Consider the following 26,752-nt stretch of genomic DNA (forward strand, 5'->3'; position numbering starts at 1 on the left):
AGAAAAGCATCTAAAAAAGTATAAAAATATGGAGGAATAAATAGCCCAAAGTAGTGTATAATTATGTACCTTGGACGAGGACGCTGGGACTGGGGGTGACACAGATGGCATGTCAGCGTCTGGCTCCACGGTAACCAGGATCTCTGGCACTTGGATGTTTGGCTGGCGGATGAGGCGAGATGTGGAAGGCGACGGCTTTGGCTCAGGTTGTTGTGTTTGCTGACTCTCTCTGAGGTCGGAGGCCTCGTGACTTTCCATGGATGTGCTGTCCTGCTTCTCAAAGGAGCTGGTGTGCTGAATGACGGACACGCCCTTCCTGTCCTGCTGCTGCTGCTGCTGCTTTGGCTCAGTCTGTGAAGCAACACCTACCAAAACACAAAACAATCAATTAGGCAGGTTTATATTCAGATTCATATATAAGGAAATTCTGTTAAATAAAGTAAATATATAAAGTTGTTTTCTTTATCTTGTTTTAATTCAATACAATGTCAACACAAACTGAGCAATATAAGAATCACAAGGGATGAGTTTATTACAGGGTTGCTGTATTGGATTGCAGGAGATTGACAGGTGTTTCTTTTTTTCTGGTCACTGCGTGCATAAATGAACCAACCTGAGGGGGCGTGGCTGAGGTCAGGGCGGCTTGGCGCAGCACTGAGGCCCACAGAGCTGCTTGGCACCGTTGCAGGTCCAGGACTGGGAGGATCCTCCTCCAGACTCTCCTCTTTCCTCCTCTTCCTCACAGCCATGGCCAACGCTCGGAACTTATAGTGCATCATCTGAGGACGATCCTCCCTTAGTGTTTCGCTCACTTCCACCCTGTCTTTCTCCCGTATTCTCCGTCCTGGACAGACGGCTCTGTGGGCCTCGTAGCTCTCCTGGTCTCGACTGTGGCTCCTGCATGCTTCACATTCAAACACAGCGGGAGTCTTCTCCTGTTGTTGTGGTCTGTGTAGGTCAGGACCTCTGGCTGAGGATGAGGTGGGACCAGCCTCCTCCAGCATGAGTTCAGCTCCCAGTGGGACCTCTATGGCAGGCTGGCGCCTCAGCATTCGCTGGGTATGGCCGACCCTCATCTCTGCCACCACCGCTTGCTGTTCATCGAAGGAGTGGCAGAGACGGTAATCTCTGGGTGGCATGGTGCCGGAGGCGGCGGGTTCTCCGTGGCTGGTAGATAATGGCATTGAATGGCTTCTAAGCAGAGGCACTGTGGAGACGTCCTGGCCTCCTGGTGGATCTGTCACCCGGTGGTGGAGGTTCCTCAGACCGCTGGGGCCTGGGGCTTCTCCTTTGGGATCAAACGTGTAGGGATCTTTAGGAGCACTAAACTTGGGCGACTCCATGCTACTCTTTCTGGACAGAGAGGAGCGCCGAGGCTTCACACTGTCGATCTCGCTCGTGTCTACTACTGCTTCATTGATGGTGATGAGCTTAGTGATGTGTTCTATGACTTGGGTTTTTGGTACAGTGAATGGAATGCTCTTGTCCTCTGCTCCTGGTGAGGAAAGTGAAGAATGATGCTGCTGTTGATGGGCGCCGCGCTGCTGCCCCCCAAGTCGCCCATATTTCCCCAGTATGATTTCGGCGTAGGTTTTGGCACTGGCACTGGGAGGGCTAACTTGGGAGAGATCAGTGCTGCCCGATCCAGAGAAATATCCAGACTCGGTGCTACCTTTACTGCCAGGGCCTAAAGAAGAGGATGAGGTGGAGAGTGAAGAGGATGAAGAGGGAGGGTCATCTGGAGAGGCCATGGGACCACGTTTCCTCTCGCTGAGCCTCAGGGCCAACCTTTGCTTCACAGCCTGGGAGTCTTCAGGTTTCTGGCTCCCCTCTGTGACTCCTGACGGCTCCTTGCCTCTCCTTTGCTGACCCAACATCTCCTTGGAGGAAGACTTTCTATGTAGGCCCGTCTCCTCTTCAGACTCGGTGCTCTCTCCCTCTGTGGGTTCCTCAGGTTCTTCTCCAAGGCCTCCACCCTCTGGTCCACTCAAACTAGGCTCATCACGGCTGGATGCCAGGCCCTCTTTAATTCGATGGGCGTGGGACTTACGGTGTTTATACAGGTTGCTCTTGGTCTTGAAAGAAAAGCCACAGGGGGCACAAGGGTAGGGTCTTTCTCCTGTGTGGGAGCGAATGTGTTTCTGAAGGACACTCGGCTTGGCACATGGACGTCCGCAGTAAGTGCACACATATTTCCCTGGTTTTGGGGGTTTCTTTTCCCCTTTTCTGGATGAGCTGCCGGCTTCTTGGCCCTCCTGGCTGGGCTGAGACGGGCCCACATGACCGTGCTCGCCCCTGGGGGATGAAGTGGAGGGGATGGAAGAGGAAGATGAGGATGCTGGAGAGAGGAAGCTGCCTCCTGAGGGACCTGGAGTGTCTGATTGCTGCTGCCATGCTACCGCTTGCTGCTGTTGTAACCGGAGCAGAAGGTCAGTATGTTTCGGCTGCCGATGTTGCAGGCGGCCCGCAGCTCTGTGTGCAGGCCGAGGGTTAGAAAGCTGCTGCGTCTGCTGCGGCGGACAGGATTCCAAGGGGGACTCTGTCGCCACAGGCCGCTGCTCTTGCCTTCTGGAGCGCTCCCCGTCGGCCGGAAGGCTGGGGTCAGCCTCCATAGAGTGGGGAGGAGGCCTCACAGACACACAAGGAAGGGCCCTAGGAGCCTCATGGAGCTAACTTCATGACAGCGGTGTGGTCAGAGACAGGGGAACATTGACAGGGTGAGTCGTAAATCACAACAAAGGGCCTTTATCGATGTGGGCCAAAGGTTATTCAAGAGGACCAAATAAGGCATCATTAAAAGGTGCCCCGGAGCTGCACGGATACTCGTAAACATGGATCATTTCGCTGTACTGAGCAACTCTGTGTCTGTTCGGCCTCAGCCATCCTAGCAGCGCTCCCATGGTCTTTCTGGCATCGCTTTTGTTGGCTCCAGGACGATTGGCTGTTCTGCTCTGAAACGGGTCTGAAAAAAAGACAAAGAAGCACTGAGTCACAAAATCTGACGACTTTAACATTCTCTATAAAACTTTGCCATAAAAATGAAAGAATCTAAATTGGTAATAAATGGAGTTTTTGTCCTGTTGACTTTCAGAACTCGTTGCACCATAAGCACACTCAGTGAAATGTAGAAAACACACACACACACATTTGTTTTGAAGATATGTCGGAGTACTTGACATCATAAGCAAACGCTTGCGATGAAATCTGAAAAATGTTGGCACGGTGGAAGGCCAAAATCATTAGTGTCAGATTATCAAACACACTATTAAAGATGGCCCCCACATATCAGATCATGACAAATGGGGTTAAATTTCCCAGTGTAATGTTGAGTGGGGTCAGTGTGGTAATGAGCACATTAGCAAAGTAATTGCTTCGGCGATGCGTTATTGCTCTCATCTGTCCCGGCTTCAACTCATAAAGAGCGAGCGGAGCGCACAGATACAGAGCCAAACCAGCGAAACCATCACGGGGTCAAAGAACTCACCATGAATCAGGGGAGGGCAGCACTCCAGCCTTATATATCTATTTAGAATTCTTAGGTTAAGATGTCATCAAATTCTAACAGCAGCTATCACTCTGTGCAAACGCCTCCTTCAGACCGCTTTGGACCTTCTATCCACATACAGAGCTTAGAGCTTAAACACTTTTACACAGAACAGAGCTGGTTGCGTATCTGATTCATGAGCAACCATTCCTGCAGGAATCAGAGCTGCCGGTGGAAACATCCGCCGACCGAGGAGACTGTAGAGTCCAGACAAAAAGACTAAACTACTGTCTTAAGTATAGACCGTGCTTATCTGACCTGGCAGGAAAGCTTAAAGGTCGTAAATAGAAGCGTGTTGCTTTCTTGTGGACTTCACAGCGGCTGGCTAAGCTGTGCGTGTCTCATTGTAGTGCTACACGCAGCCACTAGGGTGCAGTGTTGGTGGAGGTCAGGTATAGACGCTTGTAATGAGCAGGAAAGCTTTCAGAATAAGCATATATCTCCTGTCATGTTTGGCACTTGTGTTGTGTTAGAGACTTCAGGAAAGCAGCTCTCTTCACATTACTCCATAAAATAGTAAATAAAATAAATTACTTCATAAAATAGGAAATAGGAAACCAATCAGATGGCACCATGTAACACACACTCCAGCAATTTTATGCAGCAGAATTTTGCATCAAGATGGTGGCTTAGTACAGATCTCATCAGGGTCAAACGGTTTCCTCTGTAAACATTTTATCAACAGACATAAAACTGACAACAGAGGCAAAAATCTGTACAGCAGCAGTGAAGCACATCTGCACGCACTGCTAACCAACCATCAGTGCAGATACTAATACGTTTGATTCATGCATCCTGTCTGAATGCGTCTCTGCAGGTGAGACCCTGATCAATTTGAGGAACTTTTACATTTCATACAGTATATTTTGGAAAGGTTTATGATGTAGAAGCGACCCGGTGAGTAAACAGAGCCGATCACAAAGGTTTGGAGACGACGCTATGATGTAATCTCCTCTATTAACAAGATGTATGTGCTGTGATATTTCCCACTTAGCGCTGCACTCCATCTCAACTTTATACACTCACACACACACACACTCACACACAGGATTCTTGTACTGCCGCCAATCAAAACACATTCTGGGAATCGATCTGGGCCAATCATAACATTGCCAGAGAGCAGCCGTGCCCAACCCGCTGATAGCTCCGACGAGGGCTAATCCAAGACGATCAATCATGAGCAGAGACGTCCTCAGTCTATGGAGGGGACAATGCATGACATGTGTGTGTGTGTGTGAGGATGTCGACAGCGTGCAAGGCGGCCTGTGACAACTTACGGGGTATTCTATAATATCAGAGATATGCAAATGAACAGGTGTGAGAAGAAAAAGAGGAGGGGAGGTATAAATAGAAGAGGGGCTGAGAGACGGGGAGACGGTGGAGGTGTGAGCCGTGCAGACTCCTCGCCAAGGTGCCAGCGGTGAAGAGGAAGCACTGACAGGTTGTTCTTTTTTAATGAGCCTTCCCCATCTGTCTAAAAACACTCTGCTCAGTCAGCCTTCATTAGAGCCGGTTTACAGCGGAAACACACACACACACAAGCACAGGGAGCGAGAGAGAGAGAGAGAGAGAGAGGGGGGGGGGGGGGGAGTGGGAGGGGGAGAGGGAGAGAGAGAGAGAGAGAGAAAGGGGGAGAGAGAGAGAGAGAGAGAGAGAGAGCCTTCCACTTGGAGATGACATGACAGATTCTCAGCTCTGCTCCCGTGCCCCCGCCCCCCCCTCCCCCCCCCACACACACACACATCTGCTCTGGGTGTCGATCATCTGTTTTAAAAAGCTTGTTTCTCTGAGCAGACCCTCCCTTTGATTACAGCGCGCTTCCCCACCATTAACATTCAGCAATTAGGAAGCATAACACACACACACACAAAAAGTGCCCTTACACTCCTCCTGTCATTTCCCTGAGAGACGGGAAGCCTCCAGAGCTTTTCAAGAGCCTGCAGAGCTCCATGAGTGAGGGGGGGACTCACTTAATACTTTGACTCCAGTATGGGTTCCTGCTCGTTTCCGTTTTGAAGCTACTTTCTACTTCTGCTCTGCACTGAAGTTTTGACTCAACTACGTGACACCAGAATCCCCTCAACACAGCGACTCAGTGTGTATGGCTGTTGTGGGTTTCCTGTCTATGTGTGTTTGCCCTCACACCCCAAAGTTGTGCGAGCGGGAAAAATGGGCCGTAGGTGTGAATGTGAATGAGTTAGTTTGTCTCCATGTGTTCGTCCTCTTACAGGCTGGTGACCTGCAGCGTCCCTAAGAGAGAGACCATCCAGCAAAAGAGAGGAAGATAGAGAGAAACTGTGAAAGAGAGTGAAACAGGGTGATGATGTGAAGAGAAACCAGAGGAGAGAGAGAGGGCGGGGGAGAGAGAGAGAGAGAGAGAGAGAGAGAGAGAGAGAGAGAGAGAGAGAGAGAGAGAGAGGGAGAGACAGGCAGAGCAGAGGATGTGACAAATGTGAAGTAAATAAATATCTGCGAACACGTCGGTTGGTCAGCAGAGTGTAAAGTTTAACGAGCTCAGGCGTCGCTCTTTTTGCCGCTCTAAACAGAGCGATTAAGAGGTTCTGAATTTGGGAAGAGCTCTGCTTACATTATTCATACAAGTCTAGACTGCCAGCTCTGGGAAACACACGGTCAGGGTCTGCCAGGAAGACGGGGGGAAGGAATGCCTGACACACACACACACACACACACACACACACACACACTTCCTAAAGCCCACATACAGTACACACATACAGCACTCTCGCCCTGAGCGATGACCACCAACACACAACAGAATCCACTCTGACAGAGCTGACCGGCCAATCGGAAGCAGAAGTCCTGAGGTGACCTACCCTCCTCCTCCTCCTCCTCTTTCACAAGGGGTTTTCCATCCTCATCATCCTCACGCCGCAAAAAAACGACTTGTAACCTACACCTCCTGTTACGCAGAGCACCTTCATCCAACTCGCACACACACAGAAATCAGCTGCTCGCAGTCACAAAACAAAGCCTATGTAAATGTGTCTGGCGTTATCCATGAGGGAGGGGCCACGCTGCTCCTCTACCCGCTCTATTTTTAGCCCGTGAGGTGCGAGCAGGAAGCCACCGATGCCACCGCAGATCTGCCTTGAACCAAAGCATGATGCACAGAGCAGCCAGAGTCGACGCAAGCAGCCATTTGTTGTGGGAACTCATTTCTAGTGTCGCCTGAGCCCAAACTGTGATTAATGATCCACAGAGAGAAGAAGAGAGAGAGAGAGGCAGAGAGCGCGAGAGAGAGCGAGATAGAGCGAGAGAGAGAGAGAGAGATAGGGGAAGGTGTGTGTGTATGTACAGCACATGTAGGGGGGGCTTTGTCAGCAGAAACACACACTGACGCAGGTTCCTAGGGTCTCTCACTGCGTCTCCTTTACACCTCCCAGCGTCTGGCACATCCAGGAGTTTCTGAGCGTCTGAACGAGGAAATTTGATCAAACACACACACACATCAGCTGGACTGGCGCTCCAGCTCTGCCGCGGCTTTGTGGTTTAAACTTCATTAACGTGCGGCAGCGAGTACGGCGGGCAGAGTTTGAGCTCATTTCCTCATCAGTGCGGCGGCCGAGCCCACGCTGCTGTAATGACGGGGAAAGATACGGCAGGAAGATCAGATTAGCCTGAGAGGAGAGAAACACTGGAACTGCTTCTTAAAAAATCTGCTGTCATCCCATTCACACAGCACCAAACACACACACACACACACACACACACACACACACACACGCACCTCTCTCCCCATTCTTTCTTACTGGCACTAGCCTGGTGCAGGTTCCCATGGAAACCAGCCTACTCTGAGCAACGACAGATGGAGAGGGAGCTGGAGGTCTAAATTTATCTCCCAGCATCCTCTCTGAGTACAGACACAAACTGGCAGCAGGAAGTAGGGGGGGGGGGGTTTGGACGATTGGCCTTTGCTTGCGTCGACATGTTGGCATGATGGTTGACCTCTGACCTGTGTGAGGGGATGGGGTTTAGGTCTGAACTACCTACGCTGGAAAAACCCGAACTTGAGTGGAGCCACACAGCACTTAGGGCTGCACACAAGAGGCTGTGCAGAGGTTCCTCAGTGTGTGAGGTGGATGGAAAGTTCTCCTGATCACAGTCACACACACACACACACACACACACACACACACGCACGCACACACACACACACACCACAGCTGTCTGTCACAGGCAGGCCTAGACAGTAACACTAACCAGTTAGAGAACCACAGGAGGAAACCGTTTGGCTGGATAGAAAACTCTCTATGGAAGAAACTCAGAGGAGAACCACATGCCGGAGCAAAGGAGAAAACCTCAGAGCCCCACACACACACACACACACACACACACACACACACACACACACACACACTCATCTAGGGGTATCGCCGCTGTCGGTGAGAGCCAAGCACCGTGCAGGAGTCTGTCTGAAAACGCCACATACCAGAGCTCTCTCTCTCTCTCTCTCGCTCTCTCTCCGTCTCCCCCCCCTCTCTCAGCTCTGTGCTGGATGCGTCAGGATGACTGTGCCTCTCTGTGGCGCGCACATGGATTCCTCAGTGCTGTGATAAGCGAGTAAGTTCAACACAATGGCAGGAGTCACAAAGTGCGAGTCAACGCGCCAGCTTTTAGAAATCAAACACAAAGCATCACTTTGGAGTCATACCTCAGCCAGCTGACTCCATCTCACATCATCTCACTCCATCTAGTGAGCAAGTGGAAAAACAAAGTCACCTCCTGGTTTAGCAACATGCAGGTTGCAGTGAAATTCCCTCTTTTCCTTGCAGGGACAATCGAGATTCTTTCAAAGTTCTAGAAGACTTCCCTGCCAACATTCAGGCAGTATATGAATTGAAATCCTTTGGTAAGAAAAAAAAAAAAAACTCCTCTGGGTGGTGAATCACAGAGCGGAGATTCATAGATGATATAGTATAAAATACAATCCTATAAAAACAGCAGGAACAACTTCTGATGATGCTGTGATGCAGGCGCACATGAATAACTGAGCTGATTTTCCATGAATGACAAGGAAGAAGAGAGAGCGAGAGGGGGGGAGTGAGAGAGAGAGAGAGAGAGAGAGAGAGAGAGGGCGCAAGGGAGAGAGAGCGCGAGGGAGCGAGTGAGACAGAGAGAGAGCAAGTGAGAGGGGAGAGAGAGAGAGAGAGAGAGAGGGAGAGAGAGAGGGCGCAAGGGAGAGAGAGCGCGAGGGGGCGAGTGAGACAGAGAGAGAGCAAGTGAGAGAGGGAGAGAGAGAGAGAGAGAGAGAGAGAGGGAGAGAGAGAGGGCGCAAGGGAGAGAGAGTGCGAGGGGGCGAGTGAGACAGAGAGAGAGCAAGTGAGAGAGGGAGAGAGAGAGAGTGAGAGAGCGAGAGCGAGAAAGGGAGAGTGAGAGAGAGAGAGCGAGAGAGTGAGAGAGAGCAAGGGAGAGTTTGGATTACCTGACGGAGCAGTCTGGTCTTCCCCCCTCAGAGACGCTTCGCAGGCACTGTGAGACAGGCAGGGAGCGTCAAGAGAGTGAGAGCGGATATGACTGTTTGAGTGGGTGTGTTGCTGTGCGAGAGGGAGAGAGGGAGGCAAGGGAGAGAAGGAGAGAGGGAGGAGAGGGAGAGAAGGAGAGAGGGTGGAGGTGAGGCAAAACAACAGAGTGATGGGGAGAGAGGGAGAGGAGCGAGAGAGAGAGCGAGAGAGAGAGAGAGAGAGAGAGAGAGAGAGAGAGAGAGAGAGAGAGGAAAATGAATGTGTGCACTGTGTAAGGGGGAATGAGGAAGATGCTGTGGCGAGAAGGAACTCTGATCCTGTATCATGAGTTGTATCTGAAGAAATGTAATGATCACATCATCATCGTGATCATCATCATCATCTAGACAGCATAACTGCCCTGCTTCCTCTTCCTCTTCTCGTCAGCTGAACCTCGCCAAACGCTACATGACAAACCAGGAAAGACCAACAACAATCCCCCGCTGATTCAGGACGTGTACGTTTGCTGCTGTTTCTTTAACTCCCGCATTCAGCAGTGGAGCGGCGGCGTTCTGAGCAGATTGGATTACAAACAGGTCTTACACGGGGTTTTCCTCCCCCTGTGAGGCAGCAGGACCCTGGAGCTGAATCACGTGCAGAGGAGCCCAGCAATTATCACCTCCTTATCGACAAAGTTGCAGTCGTGGGCTATAAAAGAAGCGGCCCCTCCTTCCACAAAACTCTCTCTCCTACGTGAACGCGCCTCATTCACGAAAAAACCCTCCCGGTGCAGGCGAGCTGCATCTGTAAGTGACACAAATGAATTCTAGAGTCGCGTCTATTCAATCGAGCCCCCGCATTACGCAGGAGCTCAGCGCGGGCCTATCAGCTCTGCAGCGTGCCAGAGAGAGAGAGGGAGCGAGAGAGAGAAGCGGGCGAGGCAGAGAGAGAGAGAGAGAAACAGAAAGAGAAAGAGAGAACTGAGAATGAAAGGAGGTCCTGCTGTTCCATAGAGTTTCGGCTTCACTGGCAGAGCACAGGAAGTGTGAGTCACACGCTCTAAAATAAACACACACACACACACCCCCGCGCGGCGGCGACAGGCCCGGCACTCTGAGCGAGCGAGTGAGCGGATGGCCGAGCTCCTGATCAGACGGCAGGCAGAGGGAACATGGATCGTTCCAGGCCGGCAACACGTGGAGGCCTGGTGGGACTCACAAGAAGATGATGGGATGAGTCACAGCGGGGGGGGGGGGAGGCAGTGGCTCAGTGGGTAGAGCTTCCGCTTGGGAACCGGAGGGTTGCCGGTTCGCACCCCTGCCGAGGTGCCCCTGAGCAAGGCACCGAACCCTCAATTGCTCCCCCCTCTGCGAAGGGTGGTAACTGTAATGTAAGTCGCTTTGGATAAAAGCGTCTGCCAACTGATCGTAATGTAATCTGCAACATTTTTTACCCCCTCCTCTCTCTCCTGCCGCTGGGTCACTTCATGCTCCTCTGTGTCTGTGTGTTTGTGTTCTAACACTTACAGGCACATCTCAATGAATCTTGGTTGCTCTTGGTAGCGGTCGGCCTGATGGTGGCGCTGTAATAACCACTTCACTGGGTCTATCTACATCCATCCATATGGGCCAAAACCATTTGCTTTGGGATCTCCTCCTTCAATTAAGGTGTCGATTGTCACAAAAAAATGTTGAATGTCTGAACCGAGCCGGACAAAAGTAGCATCTTTGTTTTGCTATGACCGAGGGCCAAAGGGAAAGGGGGCGTGGCTCATTCATCAAAACCTGCTGTAGCTTCTTAATGAACACGACACAACTTACAAAAAACAACAGTCACATTCTGATCAACATCTTTTGAAGCCGGACACTGCAGATTCCTAAATAACCAGTTACATTTCCTAACGAGAGCCTTCACTGGAGGACTTCCCGGCCTTGGCGGAGGTCTGTGCCCTCAGAGAGCCTCCTGGTTTTATTGGGTTCATTCAATAGCAGTGTTGTTGTTGTTGGGCTGTGCGGCTGTGTGGCTCTCCAGCTCTGTGCGGCCGCCTGCTGCCTGCTGCCTGCTGCAGGGGCCTGTGCTGGGGCCGGTGCTGCTCTGATGCCGGGCTGCTCTCTCAGCCTGGCTGGCTTTGCTGGTGTATTGTGTCTGTCTGAATACGCTCATTGTCACCATTTGCAGCACACACCTTCTATACTGTACTTCCCTGTGAGGGACCTTCGCCCATCCATCATCCCTTTGTCCTCTGTTCCTCAGAGGGGTTCTGACGGGAAGATGGGGGTGGCAGAGGCCAAGGAACAAGACTGCCACTGTGGCCATGATTGACAGAGAAGTTGCTCTACACAGACATAACGATTAGCACGGCCGGGGACACACGGTCTGGTTAGGAGCTAAACCGAGCGACAGAAGAGGAGACCATCAGTTTGAAGATCGAAATGAGAAACGCAAAGATCATGAAGGTGTGAAAGCAACTGATCACATGACAATAATGTCATATGGAACAAGCATCCTTATGAACTGGCCTTAACATTACCATAACACGGGCTGGTCACAATATACTGACATTCAAAACTTCTATATTTCAGTACAACTTAGGCCCAAAAGAAACAAAAGCACAGGCTCTCCTATGTTACAGTCACAGATGATGTAATGTCATATATATGGCACACACACATACCATATATATAATATAAATATATACACACAATATAAAGCAGAGGCAAGCAACACCTTAAATGCACACATAGTGCTTTTTAAGTCACTTGTGTGTTGTTTTGCTGCAGCCACAGACTGTAATTTGGACCAAATGAGCGGTTTGTGAATTTACAGACAAGCGTCCAGATGACATATTTTTGGACTCTCACACCATAAACTGCAGACAGAGGCAGTAAAATGGGCAAATATGGGAATATTCAGAGAGGAGTTCTGTGTTCTGAGGGCAGGCAGGAGAGATTATTTCAGACGTGTGGTCTCCCAGCAAACTGACCCCGTCCTCTCCATGCCACTGCGGTGTTATGACTGAAACAGGATCCATTTAAAGCGGGAGCCCACCTAGCGTATGAAAGCTACTGCGGCTCAGCGTCGCTCGACCTGCTTGCATTTATTTGGAGGAAGTGAAGTCATTTATCTGCACAGTGGGCTGAGCGAGCTGCTCCTCAGGGAAACAGGCTGTCAAAGCCCCAAAATCCAGTCATTAGTAATGTAAACGTCAGCTATATTCTCACCAACGCCTCCGCTAACTTAAATGCGCCCTATGGCCTGATGGGAACGTCGCCTGCACCCAGTTTTCTCTGCGGCGACATTGAAATGTGCTGATGATCGTGACCTGAGGGCGACGCAGGTTTGAGAAACATGTGTGTGTGTGTGTTGATGAGCAGTGAAGCAGAGAAGCTGAGTAACGTTCATGTTTATTCTAATCTGACTGACGGTGTAAAATCGAATTAATAGTAAAAAAATATGCTACAATATACATATATATGTTTTGGTTACTTACTTTACTCATATGATGCATTTAGAATATAAACTATAGACCAGGAGGGGTTAAAGGGTTTGAACACAGATCCCTCTGCACACACACACACACACACACACACACACACACACACACACACACACACACACACACACACACACACACACTGTACACATAATGCAAAAGAGGGGAGCGGTCACATCCAGCTAATGGAGTCGAGCATAGTCTTTTGTTAACGCCAATCAATATGGATCCTCAGCAGATCTGACATCTGATCCTGCGACACACAGCCTGACCGCACACTTTCATTCAGCAGCTTATTTCATCTTTCCACTCAGCCTGACTCCTGTCTCTCCTTTTTTAGATTTTTCCTCTGAAACAATTTCCCCAGTTTCATTCTCACCACACATACAAACACACACACATGCACACACACACTCCATCTTCTCCTTTTCACGGCGCTAAAGCACTGAGAGGCTCCACACTCCAGTAAACTTCTGTATATTATGAGGAAAAGCCACCAGGAAATGATGTCTATCGGGTTGATGTGGGCACCAGTGTTGCGCATTAAAATGTGAAAACACAGCAGAACTGATTAGACACACACACACTCACACAGGGCCTCACACAGAGCCGAGTGTGACAGCGACAGACACCAGAAACTGCCGGTCAAAGTCACTCGATCTACTTCTGGATTGCTAAACACAGGAAAAAAAGACGTTGGTGCAACAATGAAATAAAAAAGCGCCAAAGGCCGGGAGAGGAGCGATAAATATAGAAAGAGGAACTGGCCCTTTTTTCAAAAGCCCTCCCGGCCGTGCCCACGGGTTTCACCCTGTGTGTGGGTGTCAAGATCACAGAGCGAATTGTCCCACGCAGCTTACATACCTGCCTTTATGTTCACGCTCAGGCAGAGAATGGGCACCAGGCTAAACCCTGTGATATCAACTTCTCTGGTTAACATGATTAAAGAGCTGATAAACCCACAGCATACAATTAAACCGCACAATGAAACTCGGGCTCGCATGTGTAGAGGCGCCGTCGGGTGTATAGTAGTTATTAAGTTCCTTTTTCTGTGGGATGTTCTTGCACCACAACATAATCAACAGATTTGAGGGTTTTGTGGATATCAAAGGTCTGAAGCCGAAGGTAGGAACACAATAGGTTAGGATCATCGCTTAGTTTTGGCCAATATTACAGCAGCAGGGCTTCCATTAAGATCTTATTTGTACCATTTGATGCTAGGAAATGAAAAATGAGGCAATGGAAATACTGAAATATCTCAAATATTGGGGTTTTCTAAAAGGTTTTGTGTGGTGATTTGGTTTAAAAAGGTTATGCGCCAAAACTGTAACAGAGTCCGATTAGATGGATTAGAGCTTCATCTCTGGGTTGGAGGTGAAGTCATTCCAGCTGCACTGGACCAAAAGCAACAACGCCAGGAAACTGATCTGAACTATGAGCTCACAGAAGACAACTGGCACACGAGCGGTAACCACCAGCCAACGGACATTTCTGTCATTACAGCCCCAGCTTTAGGTCATAAACAGGGCAGCTTTGAGATGATATCATAATTATTAACTCCTCTAAACTCCTTGTTCACTTCTGAGTTCACATCGTCCTGCATCAGGCAGAACGACCTCCTCCATGCCTCCGTATCTGCACATCTCTGCAACCTGTGACTGCGTTCATTTAACTTAGAGCTTCTGCTGCTTTTAGGGCTTCCTGCACAAACACACACTGGTGGGGGGTGGCGCTGAGTCAACAGGTGGAAGCTGTTGCCTGGGTGAGTTCAAACACAGGGGGGGGGGGGGGGGGGGGGGGGGGGGGGACACGAGTCCTCAGAGTGTGGCACCAGCGTGGAGCAGGGGGGCACCCTCCACATCGGGCAGTTTACTCTGGGCCCGGCCAGGCTGAGTAATTGCTACCCACAGTGACAAACAACTCCATTCAGGCCGAGTGTCGGTTTACAGTTTACGCTGCCTCCTCCACTGTGCGGCCCACGGTGCCACGCTGCATTAGTGGCCTGTCAACAGAGGCTCTCCCCGTGTGTTAAACGCCTTGTAAAGCCCAGTCCTCAAATGCTGCGTACATACAAGCCACATGTGCTCCAAACATGCGTGCACGAGAAGGAGAAGAGAGGGAAGGAGAGAGACGAGGGACAGAGAGACGAGAGACACAGAGACACAGAGACAGGGAGATGAGAGACAGAGAGACACAGAGACAGAGAGATGAGAGACAGAGAGACAGAGTGTGTGGGAGCGCCTGTGTACGGTCATTTGGTGTCCTCGGCACACAGCTCCTGCCCACTGCATGTACCAGCCGAGGGAGAGGGAATCTTATAAAAGGCTATCAAATGTGTGTGTGTGGTGAGCAGCCGCTGTATCTCTGGACTGCAGCTCCGGGGCAGAGAAAAAGCAGCTCATCAATCACACACAGCAATCAAGTGCAGCTAAAACAGGCACCCAGTAAATCTGTGTTTGTGTGTGTGCTTGTGTGTGTGTGTGTGTGTGTCTGTAAAATGCTGAATCCACAGAATATGTGAATGTATGTATGTCCACTCTAATACATGTAAACATGCCACCCAAACATGGCACTGCAGGTAGAGTTTGCACAGGTTCTTCTAATAGGGCTGAGATCATTTGCCAATTGATTCATTTGTTAGTCAAAGAACGCAAAATTGACTAAATTAATTTAACGATTGTACCAAACATTTGCCTTTATAAAAGTTTGGATTTTGAGTATTTATTACCTGCCGTTTCCTTCAAATCAGTTTGTAGGCTTTTGAGTTACAAGAAGGTGATTGTGAGTGTGTGTGTGTGTGGTGTGATCTGCATTTGTCAGTAATACAAAATGATTTACATACAAACACACAGGAAGCTGCATGAGGCTTCTTCACAGCTGAGAGCCTCGTATTCGACCATGAGGACACAGGAGGAAGAGTTCAGGTGTAACTAACGCGTTTTATTTCAGTGAGCCTCTGCCAGAATCCTGCTATTGTTCCTGCTGCCACACTGGCACGAGTAGATGGAACCGAGCCGCCATTAATGTCTTTAATTACACTCGGGGCCTTCCTTGCATGGCAAAGCCCAAAAACTGTGACAGGTTTAAAGTTCATAACCACATAATGTAATAAATTGATTTCTACACCGAAATCAGCTTAAATGCAGAAACAGACTTAGACGAGGCGACCGTAAATGGATTTCCTCCGGCATGTAAATGTTCGTAATCACAGTAAGAAACCTCCACGTGCATCTCAGTCTCCTCCTGCTGTGATTACGCAACCCTGGACTGTGTATCACACTTTGCAATCATACTAACTCCATCCACGATAACCCTTTATTAGTGTTTAGGGTCGATAGCATCACAAAGCTGTCTCTCCTCATTCATTAACGTCCATTACCAACCTCTTGCCTCACATGTAGTAGCGTAAGCCTGATCAGGTGATTCAGGTCTGTGCGGCAGTTTGTGTACTGATCATGACGGTTCTCGCTGGCTTCTACCTTGGACACACTTTACAAACAACACACCAGTAACTAAGAGACGAAATGCGAAACCGATCTGAACCGGCTGAACCCTTTTTATGGCTCCGCCGTGACACCCAATCAATCATTCCAGCTGCCTTTTCAATCATTTGATACACATTTCATTGAATCGAGTCGGACACATTTCCAACTTTGGATTTAAAAATGACACACAACACACGTTTGTACCTGAAATCATCATACCTTTCCTTTGCTCGCCTTACCTTTACCATGCCAGTTGTCAACAACAGCGAGCTAAAGACACAGAGACTCAGTGTACTGTAAACACAAGGTTGACAAGGATTAACATGTCAACACCTGTGCGCTGCTTAGTAACAGGCAAACATTGCATTGGGAGTCCGATTCAGGTTCTCACAAAAAATCACTAAATGTTTTTCAACTTTTCATCACCGGACGCCTTCACGCGTCGTCAAAGTCAAACCGCGGCCGACTCCACTGTGACCGTCTGGCCCACTTTGAGTTTCCAGACGGGCAGAACTGTGTCATTTACTGTATCGCAGCTGGCAGGTGCAGTCTCGTCTGGCCACTGGGGGAAAGCCACACACAGCCACACCGTCTGGCTGCAGGGTGCGGTGACACACCCACATTCCTTGGAAACACACACTTTTTTGATAGGGATGCAATCACGGCGGAGATACAGCACGCAGCATATGACACACACACACACACACACACACACACACACACACACACACACACACACACACTAGGACTGCTCACTTTCCTCTCCTGTGACCACCCAGACCCTTCACGTTGCTCGACGAGGTAACCGAGCCCGTAGGTCACGTGACCCGCGTTGGGGGAATCGGCGGCGCATTCCTCCAGCTGTCGTCACCTCATAAAGATCTGGTTAGGAGAAACCCGACTCCAAAGTGGACCCGCCACATCTCCTCCCTCAGACCTGTTGTCCTCCCGCCGTGGCTCTGACCGCAGGGATAGAAAAGCAGAGACCTCACCAAAATAAAGAGTCGCCGCGGCTTTCGAGGATGTTACGCAACCCGGGCGAAAAATAACTGACGAAAAGGAGGATGAGAAAGAGAAGGTGAAGCGCTGGAGGAGAGGTGGCAGGGTTCATTGATTTCCTGTTCATTCTTGCCGATTTGTCATCCAATACAGGTTGAATCACGGTCTGCCGGCATGTTCTACGCCGGGCCTCTCTGAGGACGCGCACACACACACACACACACACACACACACACACACTGGATCATTATGTTACATCAGCCGTCGCCGTGTAACAGGATTTGACTGCGTTTAGGACTTTGGGTCGAACAGTCAAACAGCCATGTGGCTCAGAACGTTGGTCAGTTCGGTCAAGACACAACTTCATCGCAAACTTTCTGTCAGGGCATCAGAGTTAGAGTTAAACCGGCTGAGGGCCAATTGGTTTGAGTGGATCTAACTGCACGTACTTGGTTGTGTACATTACATCACTAAGGCGGCAGATCAGAGCAGAGTGACCCCTGGCTGACGAGCGTGAAGAACACAGCGTGGTTTTCACCGAGACAAACAAACTCAGCACCTGAAGGAATTCTAGTCTTCATTCTGGCATCGGGGACACAGTGTGGGAGTTCTTTGCTTTGCTACCATCACAGCCAGTGGAGAGGAAGTGAAACCACGCTGATGTACTGTACGAGTAATAATATTTTGATGTAGAACCGCAACTTTTTCAAGCTGCGAGAACAATATGTGGTCGCGAAAGAGAAATATTATGTTCAGTGGGTGAAATTCCTCTGTATAGAAATGTCAGTCAACAAGTCACTGGTAGTTGATTCATAACTTACGGAGCGGAGGAAGAGGAGGAGGAGGAGACGTGGCTAAATTCTCCACAAACTTCATTTCAAAGACTATGGACATTGGAGATCGATCAATCTTGAGGTTCTTGGTACTTCAAAAACTATTTATTTTTGATTTATGGTCCTGTTAGAGCTTTGCATCTATCACTGTCACAACATCATGTAACCAACAACTGTCCGGACCCCACACTCCATCAGCAACACAACATCAACCGAGTTTGCAAACCATGGAGGAGGCCAAGAGAGAGGAAAAGACCCAATACTTCAACTTAGAAAAGAAAACTTTCCACAAGATTCGCAATTTGTTTTAAAGACATGAGTCATAAGCCTGCAAAACTGCAAAATATGAACAAATGGGAGGACGTGCTCTCCTGTGAGCTGCTAAACCGAGAGGGGAAATCTAATCTAAAGCCCAGGAAAATCTAATCTGGGGACTGGCAGGTAAGATAATGTTGATTGCTGAAGCAGTCTAAACACACGCGGCAGAAAGCTCAAACGCTACATTCCAACACAGTTAAGCAGCGGCTGAACAAAGCCAACCAAGTGGGGGCGAGCTGAAGCGGCTGGACGTCAGCGCAGACAGCAACCAGGACATCCAGAAAACGCAAATTGTTCCTCACGCAAGCGTAAAAGGAGACGTGGGCGAGCTTTGGCGCGTCTTTCTGACCCGATAACATCAAACCCACAGGTTTCACTTCCTTCACTGCGGCCGAAAAAGCTCACAGATGTCATTTGGAGACAGATGACTGACAACGCAAACTCTGCCTGCACCTGACTGGATCAAAGCGTATCTGCCTTTTTAGTTCTCAAAAGTCACGTTTGTGAGAATGGACAGAATGAATGGGATTATTCCGTCAACCGAGTACGCATGATGTGTTTGAGGCGAGTCACGCCATTGCAGATCTGCATCATTACATCGTATGGAAATGCGACAGTTCACTACTTTGAATACTGAACGGCGCGGCAGAGCTTGTGCCGCACGGTCGGCCTTTGTGAGGCTTTCACGGCCGCAGTGTTGTGAAGACTTTGGGAATGACGAGCAGAATGCAATGTAACAAAACTGTAAAACTGTGGATAATCTTATAACCTTGCAGCTACGCAGGAAAGCAATAAACAGTGGATTACAGGAAACACTGAGCCCAGCTTGTGAGTTTTTGTGATCGCAGCTGAACAGCAGAAGGAGAAAGTCTTCTTTCTGAAGTTCTGACCTAGCAACAGGGACGACTCTCAGGGGAAGAGGAGACAAAGACAAAGAAACGTTGAAAAAAAGCGAGTGAAACTAAAGGATCGATTCTTAAATCATAATACCTCATTACAGACAGGACATCTTTCTCACCACGGCAACAATCTGTTTGTGTCCGTCTCACCATCTTTCGCTCAAAGACAAATCGATCTCTGCATCCCCCTGTAGACCCCCCCCCCCCCCAACCCCACCACACCTCTCACTGGGGCTTCTCCCGTTCTCCCTCTTCTCTGCAAATTGGCCACTCTGCCTGTAATGGACACCGTACTCTGGAGCACTGAGTGGGATCCCGGCCCCGCTGTTTCAGCTACTCTCAAAGAACCTCAATCAGTGTCCCAGACTCCCGACTTACACACACACACGACTACTGCACCTCTAAGCGCCTTCGCCACTGACTGGGAGGACAAAGAAAGGGATCTGGAGAAGGAGGCGAGGAGGATCAAAGGGGGAGTTGAACCCTCCGTCTCCTCTGCTGGTCACGTGGTGCCGGCCGGCCGAGCGAACGAGCCTCTGGTCTCTCTAAGGCTAAGGGGGTGTCAGAGTGATATATGGCATCCTGCCCCAAGCCAGAAACCCAGCAGGAGCTCCATGTGCACCATCTTCCTCACTGCTCCTCCTCCTCCTCCTCACTGGCCGGACCAGCCGTCAATCCGCTGACACCGGTGCCTGGGGAGCCCTCGGAAGATAAGCGCCGTAGTGCTGTTAAGCATATTGGAGTTGCAAAGCGTACTGTAGATGCAAAAATAAATAAAATCAAAGTCTGCAGTGACTAAGCCGGGTGGCTCCCGAGCTTAGAGTGCTGACGGTGCAAAGCTGGAGAGGAGAGGAAGAGGAAGAGGAGGAGGTGGAGGTCGGGGGGCAACCTGGGTGCAAACAGTGGGACTGCTGAGGGCTTAAAGTTGTTGAGGAGAGCAGGATTACATAACAGAAAACACCTTCAACTTCAGAAGAGCTTCCTGCAGGACTTTCTGTCCCCAAACACACACACACACACACACACACACACACACACACACACACACACACACACACACACACACACACACACACACACACACACACACACACACACACACACACACACACACACACACACACACACACACACACACACACGGCGTGTCTCTCACTGTCTCAGCACAGAGGACGATAATATCCACTAAAAAGCTGACTCGCCCATCCTCCTTTGCTCTTTCCTCCCTCCTCATCTTCATCCACCCACATGGCGCTCCATCTCTCTTCCTCTTGCCACCCCGCCCCCCCCTCCAAAAAGGTGATGAAAACCTTGGCTCCAGGTTCCAGGATCCTGAGGTAAACATGTGGCCATGACGAGTGGCACAGCAGGTTTTTTTAAAATAAATCTGTTTATTTTCTCAATCTCACCGGGTGAGTCCATGTTGGCAGTTCTGGGGTTCTGTACTGGAAAGAGGAGGAGGAGGAGGAGGAGGAGGAGGTGCTCTCTCCCTGGGGGTGCAGAACTTTCTACAGGGAGAATCACAACTTGGAGGCTACAGTACACAAGAAGCTCTGTGTGAGTGTGTGTGTGTGTGTGTGTGTGTGTGTGTGTGGAGCACCTTCACCTCAACGTCATCTGTTAATCCATCCTAATAGTGTGACTGAAGAGATTACCCCACTAAACTTCGTGTGTACCATGAGACTAAATCCTTCATCTCCCGTCGCTTCATTCTCCAAATAAGGACACTGGCATATCAGACTCATTTGTGTCTTCAAGTCGTCCTGCGAGGTTCTGATTTACGAGTTGGAAGGTCACATGTTCATGTATTTTGGGTCAGGAGAATACAGACGTGATGAATGATTCTCAATTGCTCAAACTACACCAGGACGCCCGTTAGGTTCTAAGCCGATTAAGTGCTCAATTACACGGCAGGTGTTCATTACGGTCACAACATCATTAGGGACAGAGAGGGTCAGAGAGGTCACGGGCAACTGAAATAAAACTGGTTCTTAATTAGTTTTTACGAGTATAATGACACTTTAAGCTTCCGCGGTCAGGTAATGATGACTTTGAACCCGGGAATGTTCCTCTATGTGGCCTCTGCCGGGGCCGGCCACAGTCTCGACACAGTGTGGAGGAACGTTGGGTAACACCAGACGAGACGATGACAGCCACTCAGCTTTTATTTACAGTGGTCGCCTGTGTTCTGTTTAGACTTAGCCGGGGAAGCTGTCTGTAGGAATGCTCATGCAAATATTGACCTTCAATTACGCAACACAGACGCCCTCGCATCGGCAAATGCATCGCACAAACAAACTGTCGCAGAGTATAAATATCAACAACGCGCGGCGGACGCAAACCTACAGTGTTCGCAAACACTTCTTGAGTAAATACGCCTCGACAAAATCACACGTTTGGTCGTGGCTGTGAACTGACGGCAAATTGAAAACAGACCTGCGAGTCTTACGGAGATCCTTATGACCTGAAACAGGATGTGAACGCAGCATCACCAGCACCATGGAATCACTCACTCTCACAGCGCGCACACACACACACACACATAACTGCATCAGGTTTAGCACTTTATAATAGGGTTGAGGAGCAAACGACCTTCCCAAGTGATGGCAGTCGACCACACTGCTGCATAATTAACGGCATCTAAAATAACGTGTTCTTTATGTGACCTTACCTGTCAGGGCGCCGCCGGCCTGCAGGGACTCTGTACTACATATACACACACACACACACACACACACACACACGCTCAACATATATACGTTATGAACCCATTTTCATGATCCAGAGATGAACTACGTCATGTTGGTGCCGTATCATTGCACCATAGGCCACGCCCATTTATGCCACGCCCATTTATGCAAAATTCTTTTCCTGCAATCTTGATTTTTTTCCCCCCCAAACTATTTTTTTGTATCTCCTCCTTCAATTCTAAGTCAATTAAACAAAAGTTAAGTTTGATAAAAATCCGTTAAAATTCATCAACAGAAGAAAGTTTGGCCTTGGTGGAGGTTTGAATACAGAGAGAGTGGCCGTCTTGTTCTTTTTTTCCATATTTGCTTTAAAAATAGCACTGTAAATTCCCAACCTGCTCCACCACTCTGGACTGTACTGAAGTGTGTGTGTGTGTGTGTGGGGGGGGGGGGTTAGATCAACCACTGTGCTTCAGTGACAAAGGACATGGCAGGTGAGGATCGTGCCGGAGTATCGCCTGCTGCCTCGATTAGCTCGGAATATCCACGCCGGGGTTTGGGACGGATTTGCCCCAAAGCCCTCTAACCCTCCCACAGAGCAGAAATCCCCTATGAGAGGAGAGGAGAGGAGAGGAGAGGAGAGGAGAGGAAAGGAGAGGAGAGGAGTGATGTGTCTTGTAGCTTGTCTGACTTGAACAACGATTCTATATATAGAACAATACAGCGTGCAAAGAATAAGACTAGATAACTGTAAATACTGCAGCAAGAATACATAAATATTTCACACACACACACGCACACACGCACGCACGCACGCACACACACACACACACACACACACACAATACACACACACACAATACACAGAGGAAGGTATACACAGAAATACAGGATAGAATGCAGTGAAGATGGGGAGGTGAGACAGCTGAAAAAGTGAAGCGTGCACACACACACACACACACACACACACACACACACACACACAGGCACATCAGAGAATCAGAGAGAGATTCGGCAAGTTCTCAGTGCAGGCGTTAGTTAACCACCACAGATTTGTGTGGTGAACCGGCACCTGGAGGCAGATGGAGTCGAGTGCAGAGGGGTGTGGCTGCAGGGCGTCCTGGGACCCCCGAGAGAGAGGGAGAGAGAGAGAGAGAGAGAGAGAGAGAGAGAGAGAGAGAGAGAGAGAGAGAGAGAGAGAGAGAGAGAGAGAGAGAGAGAGAGAGAGACATGTACTCGTGAAATATAATCCCTCGCCTGCACCACCGATCAATACACACGCATCTATAGCTAATCTTTCACTCACTGGAGATTTATGCCTCCTCCCCCTCTCTTGAAGGGTGGGTACGACTCATTCCAAATCTACATGGAAGCCCACCATGTGTGTGTGTGTGTGTGTGTGTGTGTTATCACTTCATCGGGCAGCCATCAGCCTCTCCTCTCTTTGAACACAAAACCTCACCAACCAGAGCCGCAAAAGCCTCCAGCACAGATACACACATACCTGTGGCGTGCTTGAGGACACACACACACACACACACACAGGCTACGTACACAGAGGAGGAACTGATACAAAATCTTTTTTAGTCAGCAACGATTCACTCTAGCCTGTGTGTTGTGATGTCATAGGAGGAAGGAGTGCAAACAGGCAAAGCGTGGGACATTCCACTGAGCCTGAGCAGGTAATGATTAACCCTTATGAGGGAAGTGTCAATGAATAACCTGTGCGTATGTGTGTGTGCATCATTCATTGTATACATGCATTACATAACCTGGGCTGAGACATACAGGACAGCAGCCACACACACACACACACACACACACACACACACACAGACACACACAAAATTGGCTCACTGGCAAGCAGGAGGAAATTCTATCCTCAGTCGAAGGGGCAGCCAACACACTGGACAGGGCTGAGCTGAGGCCAGACGCTGACAGATCATCCCGCCCGCCCCCAACAAACACACACACACACACACACACACACACACACACACACACACACACACACACACACACACACACACACACACACACACACACACACACACTGGGCAGAATGATACAACAAGCAGAGCCACAACACTGAGTGGAGTCAAGGCCAGGAGAGTAAACGACATCAAACATTCAGACTACTTAAGCGGGCATCATTCACAATCCATTACAATGCATCTAAATGACTGCAATGAAGTTATTAGGCTACTGGGGCATTTGGGACAATGCCAAAGAGGCACTCCTGCTCTGCGTTTATGTGTGTGTGTGTGTGTGTGTGTGTGTGTTTACATCCAGCATCTTATTCCTGGTTAAGTCAGGTTCAACCCTTCCCGGGTAATTCGGAGAAGAGGAATTAATGAGCAGCACAGCGGGCGTACGTGAAAAGGTTGTGACCACCGGCCACCAGGATTTTACAGCCTGTGAGTGTGTGTATGTGTGTGTGTGTGTGTGTGCGGGTGCTGGCATGTGTTTATTTTTCTTGAGGGAAGCTGAGAACAATGCCATCATACTTGCGCGCCTTCTCAGAAAGCACAAGGTGAACATGCTCGTACACGTCTCCTGATACTTTCTGTAACCCGGCGTGCAGATGAACAGGCCAGACTGCCAACTAACACCCAGCATCACGGGCCCCACCGACATCCACCAGACGCCACACTACTCCACTCCACCTGCCCATCACACCTCCTTATCTGCAGGAAGTGTGTGTGTGTGTGAGATGTATGAGACGCTCTGCAGCAGGACCTCCACGCGACCCTCTCACTGCCGACGGCGTTTTTCATGCATATTAATCAGGACGACGCCACCTGCAGTGCAAGAAATGAGGAAGGTGGGGGGTGGAGGGGTGAAGTGAAGGAGCTTGTGTGTGTGTGTGTGTGTGTAAGTGAAGGTTAGGACATGTGTTGGGAGTTATTCCGAGTAAATTTGCAGAAAACAGCCCTTTTCCACCTGGAGTGTTTAGTGTGCTTAGGAGAATATAGACACACACACATTCATATTCACACACGCGCACACACACTTGCTTGCTCACATTTGCCTTGTTAGGGTGAGAGCTTCACCTTTATTGTTCCTGAACAAACTTATTGCACAAATGGAGAGGTATAATTCTAAATACCAGAGGCTTTTGTAATGCACTGGCACTGCTCAGCACGGCGGCCAACATAAACACCAGTCATACCAATGAAACAATCATCGGGTGTTTAGTTCCAGGCCTTAAAACACCATAATTATCCATAACAAGCTAATATCTGCTCACTTATCTGCCAAGTTGCAAATGTATAAAAAGATGAAAGCGAGTGCGACCGGCAGCTTTCATGCCTCCATGTTGGAACAGTTAAAGACAGTGATCGCTTCAGCCAAACGTTTGATCGATTCAAAAGCTTTGCTAAGTCAAACAATCTTCAAAATCTGCAAAGAAACGAGGGATGACGGCTGGTTCATGCCGAGTACTTTCCTTCATCCGGCACAAGTGGTCTTGATCCAGCGTAAAGACTCCCACTCTGTTCTGACTCAATAAGAAATAATGACATACTGGCTGCTCTCATGCTGCCTCACCGCCTGGTCTGACACTGAACAGCCACTTTAACACCACACAAATCAACACTTTCTTGGACTGTATGGGCCAGATGCAGGTGAGTCCAACTACTGGCTCTGCTCAGATATCATAAAATTATTTTCAGCTCAACCTGGCGTCAGAAACTACTACTCCGCTAATGAGGGCAAAGCAATCCCAGTGCCAGCATTACCTCACTTCTCACCAGAATAGGAGAATAAAAAAGCAAAACGACTTTGTCTCAAGGCGATGTGGTTCTTTTCCTGATGCCTCCTCGTATCCTTTGTCATCATTTAACCACTTAAGCACAAACGGAAATACAGAACACTACATTTACTCTGTTTGCAAATGTCTTGTTGTAGATGAGCTCTTTCTGCCAGTCAGCATCACACATAATACATCCTTAATTTCAGAAGATGTACGGTAATACATTCGGAACATTCACAGTGAAGATTGTTCAGTTTGTCTCGACTTAACAGGCAAAGACTGTGACTGAAAGAAAGTGAAACAAAAAAAATGTATATGTATCATAACTTCCACTTTGCCACAACTTTGTGGACATTTACTGGCAAAGTCATATTCTGTGTCTAATCAGCTGCGTCCATCTTCCACTTTCTCTGGGGAAGGAGAGTAACTATCCACTTTCCTACCCCTTTCCAATTCCAAAGCGCAATAGCACCACTTAATGGACAGTCTGGGTTATGGTATATTTTTCAGAGAACCTGGAATTCCCATTTATCATCTGGGGTATAATTGTGGTTATAGAGATAATTGAAATTTTAGAGAGATTTGTATTTTATTGATTTATTACATTAAGTCAAAACGACAGACAGACAGACAGACAGACAGACAGACAGACAGATAGATAGATAGATAGATAGATAGATAGATAGATAGATAGATAGATAGATAGATAGATAGATAGATAGATAGATAGATAGATAGATAGACAGACAGACAGACAGACAGACAGACAGACAGACAGACAGACAGACAGAACATATTGATTAATAGCCAAGGTGATTTCCTCTTCCTCTGCTGCCCGGTGAGCAGATGGAGGATTTATAGATCTTCCAGTGAAACTATGAAGCGTCACAGCAGCCATACCAACACTGGCTGCATCTTTATGAAACACAGCCATCATTTATTCATCACCATGTTATATAAAACAGGAGCAGTGTGTGTGTGAGCTTCATCATCCTCAGACGCCACACACGGAGCAGTTTGGGTCAAGTTAGCTCATCTATCACAGGCCCACAGCACGGTGCATCAGCTGAGCACAAAAGAATGATGTCATCCCCAAAAAATCTGCCAAGTGTAGGTGTAACCTACTGCAAAATGTGACAGCGATCACATGGAAGCAATCCAACACGAGTGCGTGTGTGTGCGAGAGAGAGAGAGAGAGAGAGAGAGAGAGAGAGAGAGAGAGAGAGAGAGAGAGAGAGAGAGAGAGAGAGAGAGAGAGATGAGAGAGAGAGTCTG

At 48.9% G+C, this 26,752-nt stretch overlaps 2 protein-coding genes across 3 annotated transcripts in view; one reads left to right on the forward strand and one right to left on the reverse strand.

The window, feature by feature from the left end:
* Window positions 1–26,752, forward strand: part of LOC143008773 (stathmin-like) — a 91,386-nt gene that overhangs the window by 49,849 nt on the left and 14,785 nt on the right. The gene's annotated exons all lie outside the window — the stretch shown is intronic.
* The window catches only part of hivep3b (HIVEP zinc finger 3b), a 35,820-nt gene that overhangs the window by 8,338 nt on the left and 730 nt on the right, over window positions 1–26,752 (reverse strand). The window contains exons 1-3 of one of the 2 annotated variants that reach the window (XM_076160675.1): window positions 8,988–9,071; window positions 614–2,962; window positions 70–365 (exon numbers count right to left, since the gene is read on the reverse strand). In XM_076160675.1, coding sequence (XP_076016790.1) covers window positions 70–365; window positions 614–2,612 — 2,295 coding nt within the window. In that variant the 5' untranslated portion in view covers window positions 2,613–2,962; window positions 8,988–9,071. Of the gene's footprint in view, window positions 1–69; window positions 366–613; window positions 2,963–8,987; window positions 9,072–26,752 lie in introns of those variants that run through there. The other variant, XM_076160674.1, reaches the window with a different exon arrangement.

The sequence above is a fragment of the Genypterus blacodes genome, unplaced genomic scaffold (assembly GCF_046128005.1).
Source record: "Genypterus blacodes isolate CSIRO-AG114 ecotype Tasmania unplaced genomic scaffold, CSIRO-AGI_Gbla_v1 ptg000107l_1, whole genome shotgun sequence".
NCBI classification, from domain to species: Eukaryota; Metazoa; Chordata; class Actinopteri; order Ophidiiformes; family Ophidiidae; genus Genypterus; species Genypterus blacodes.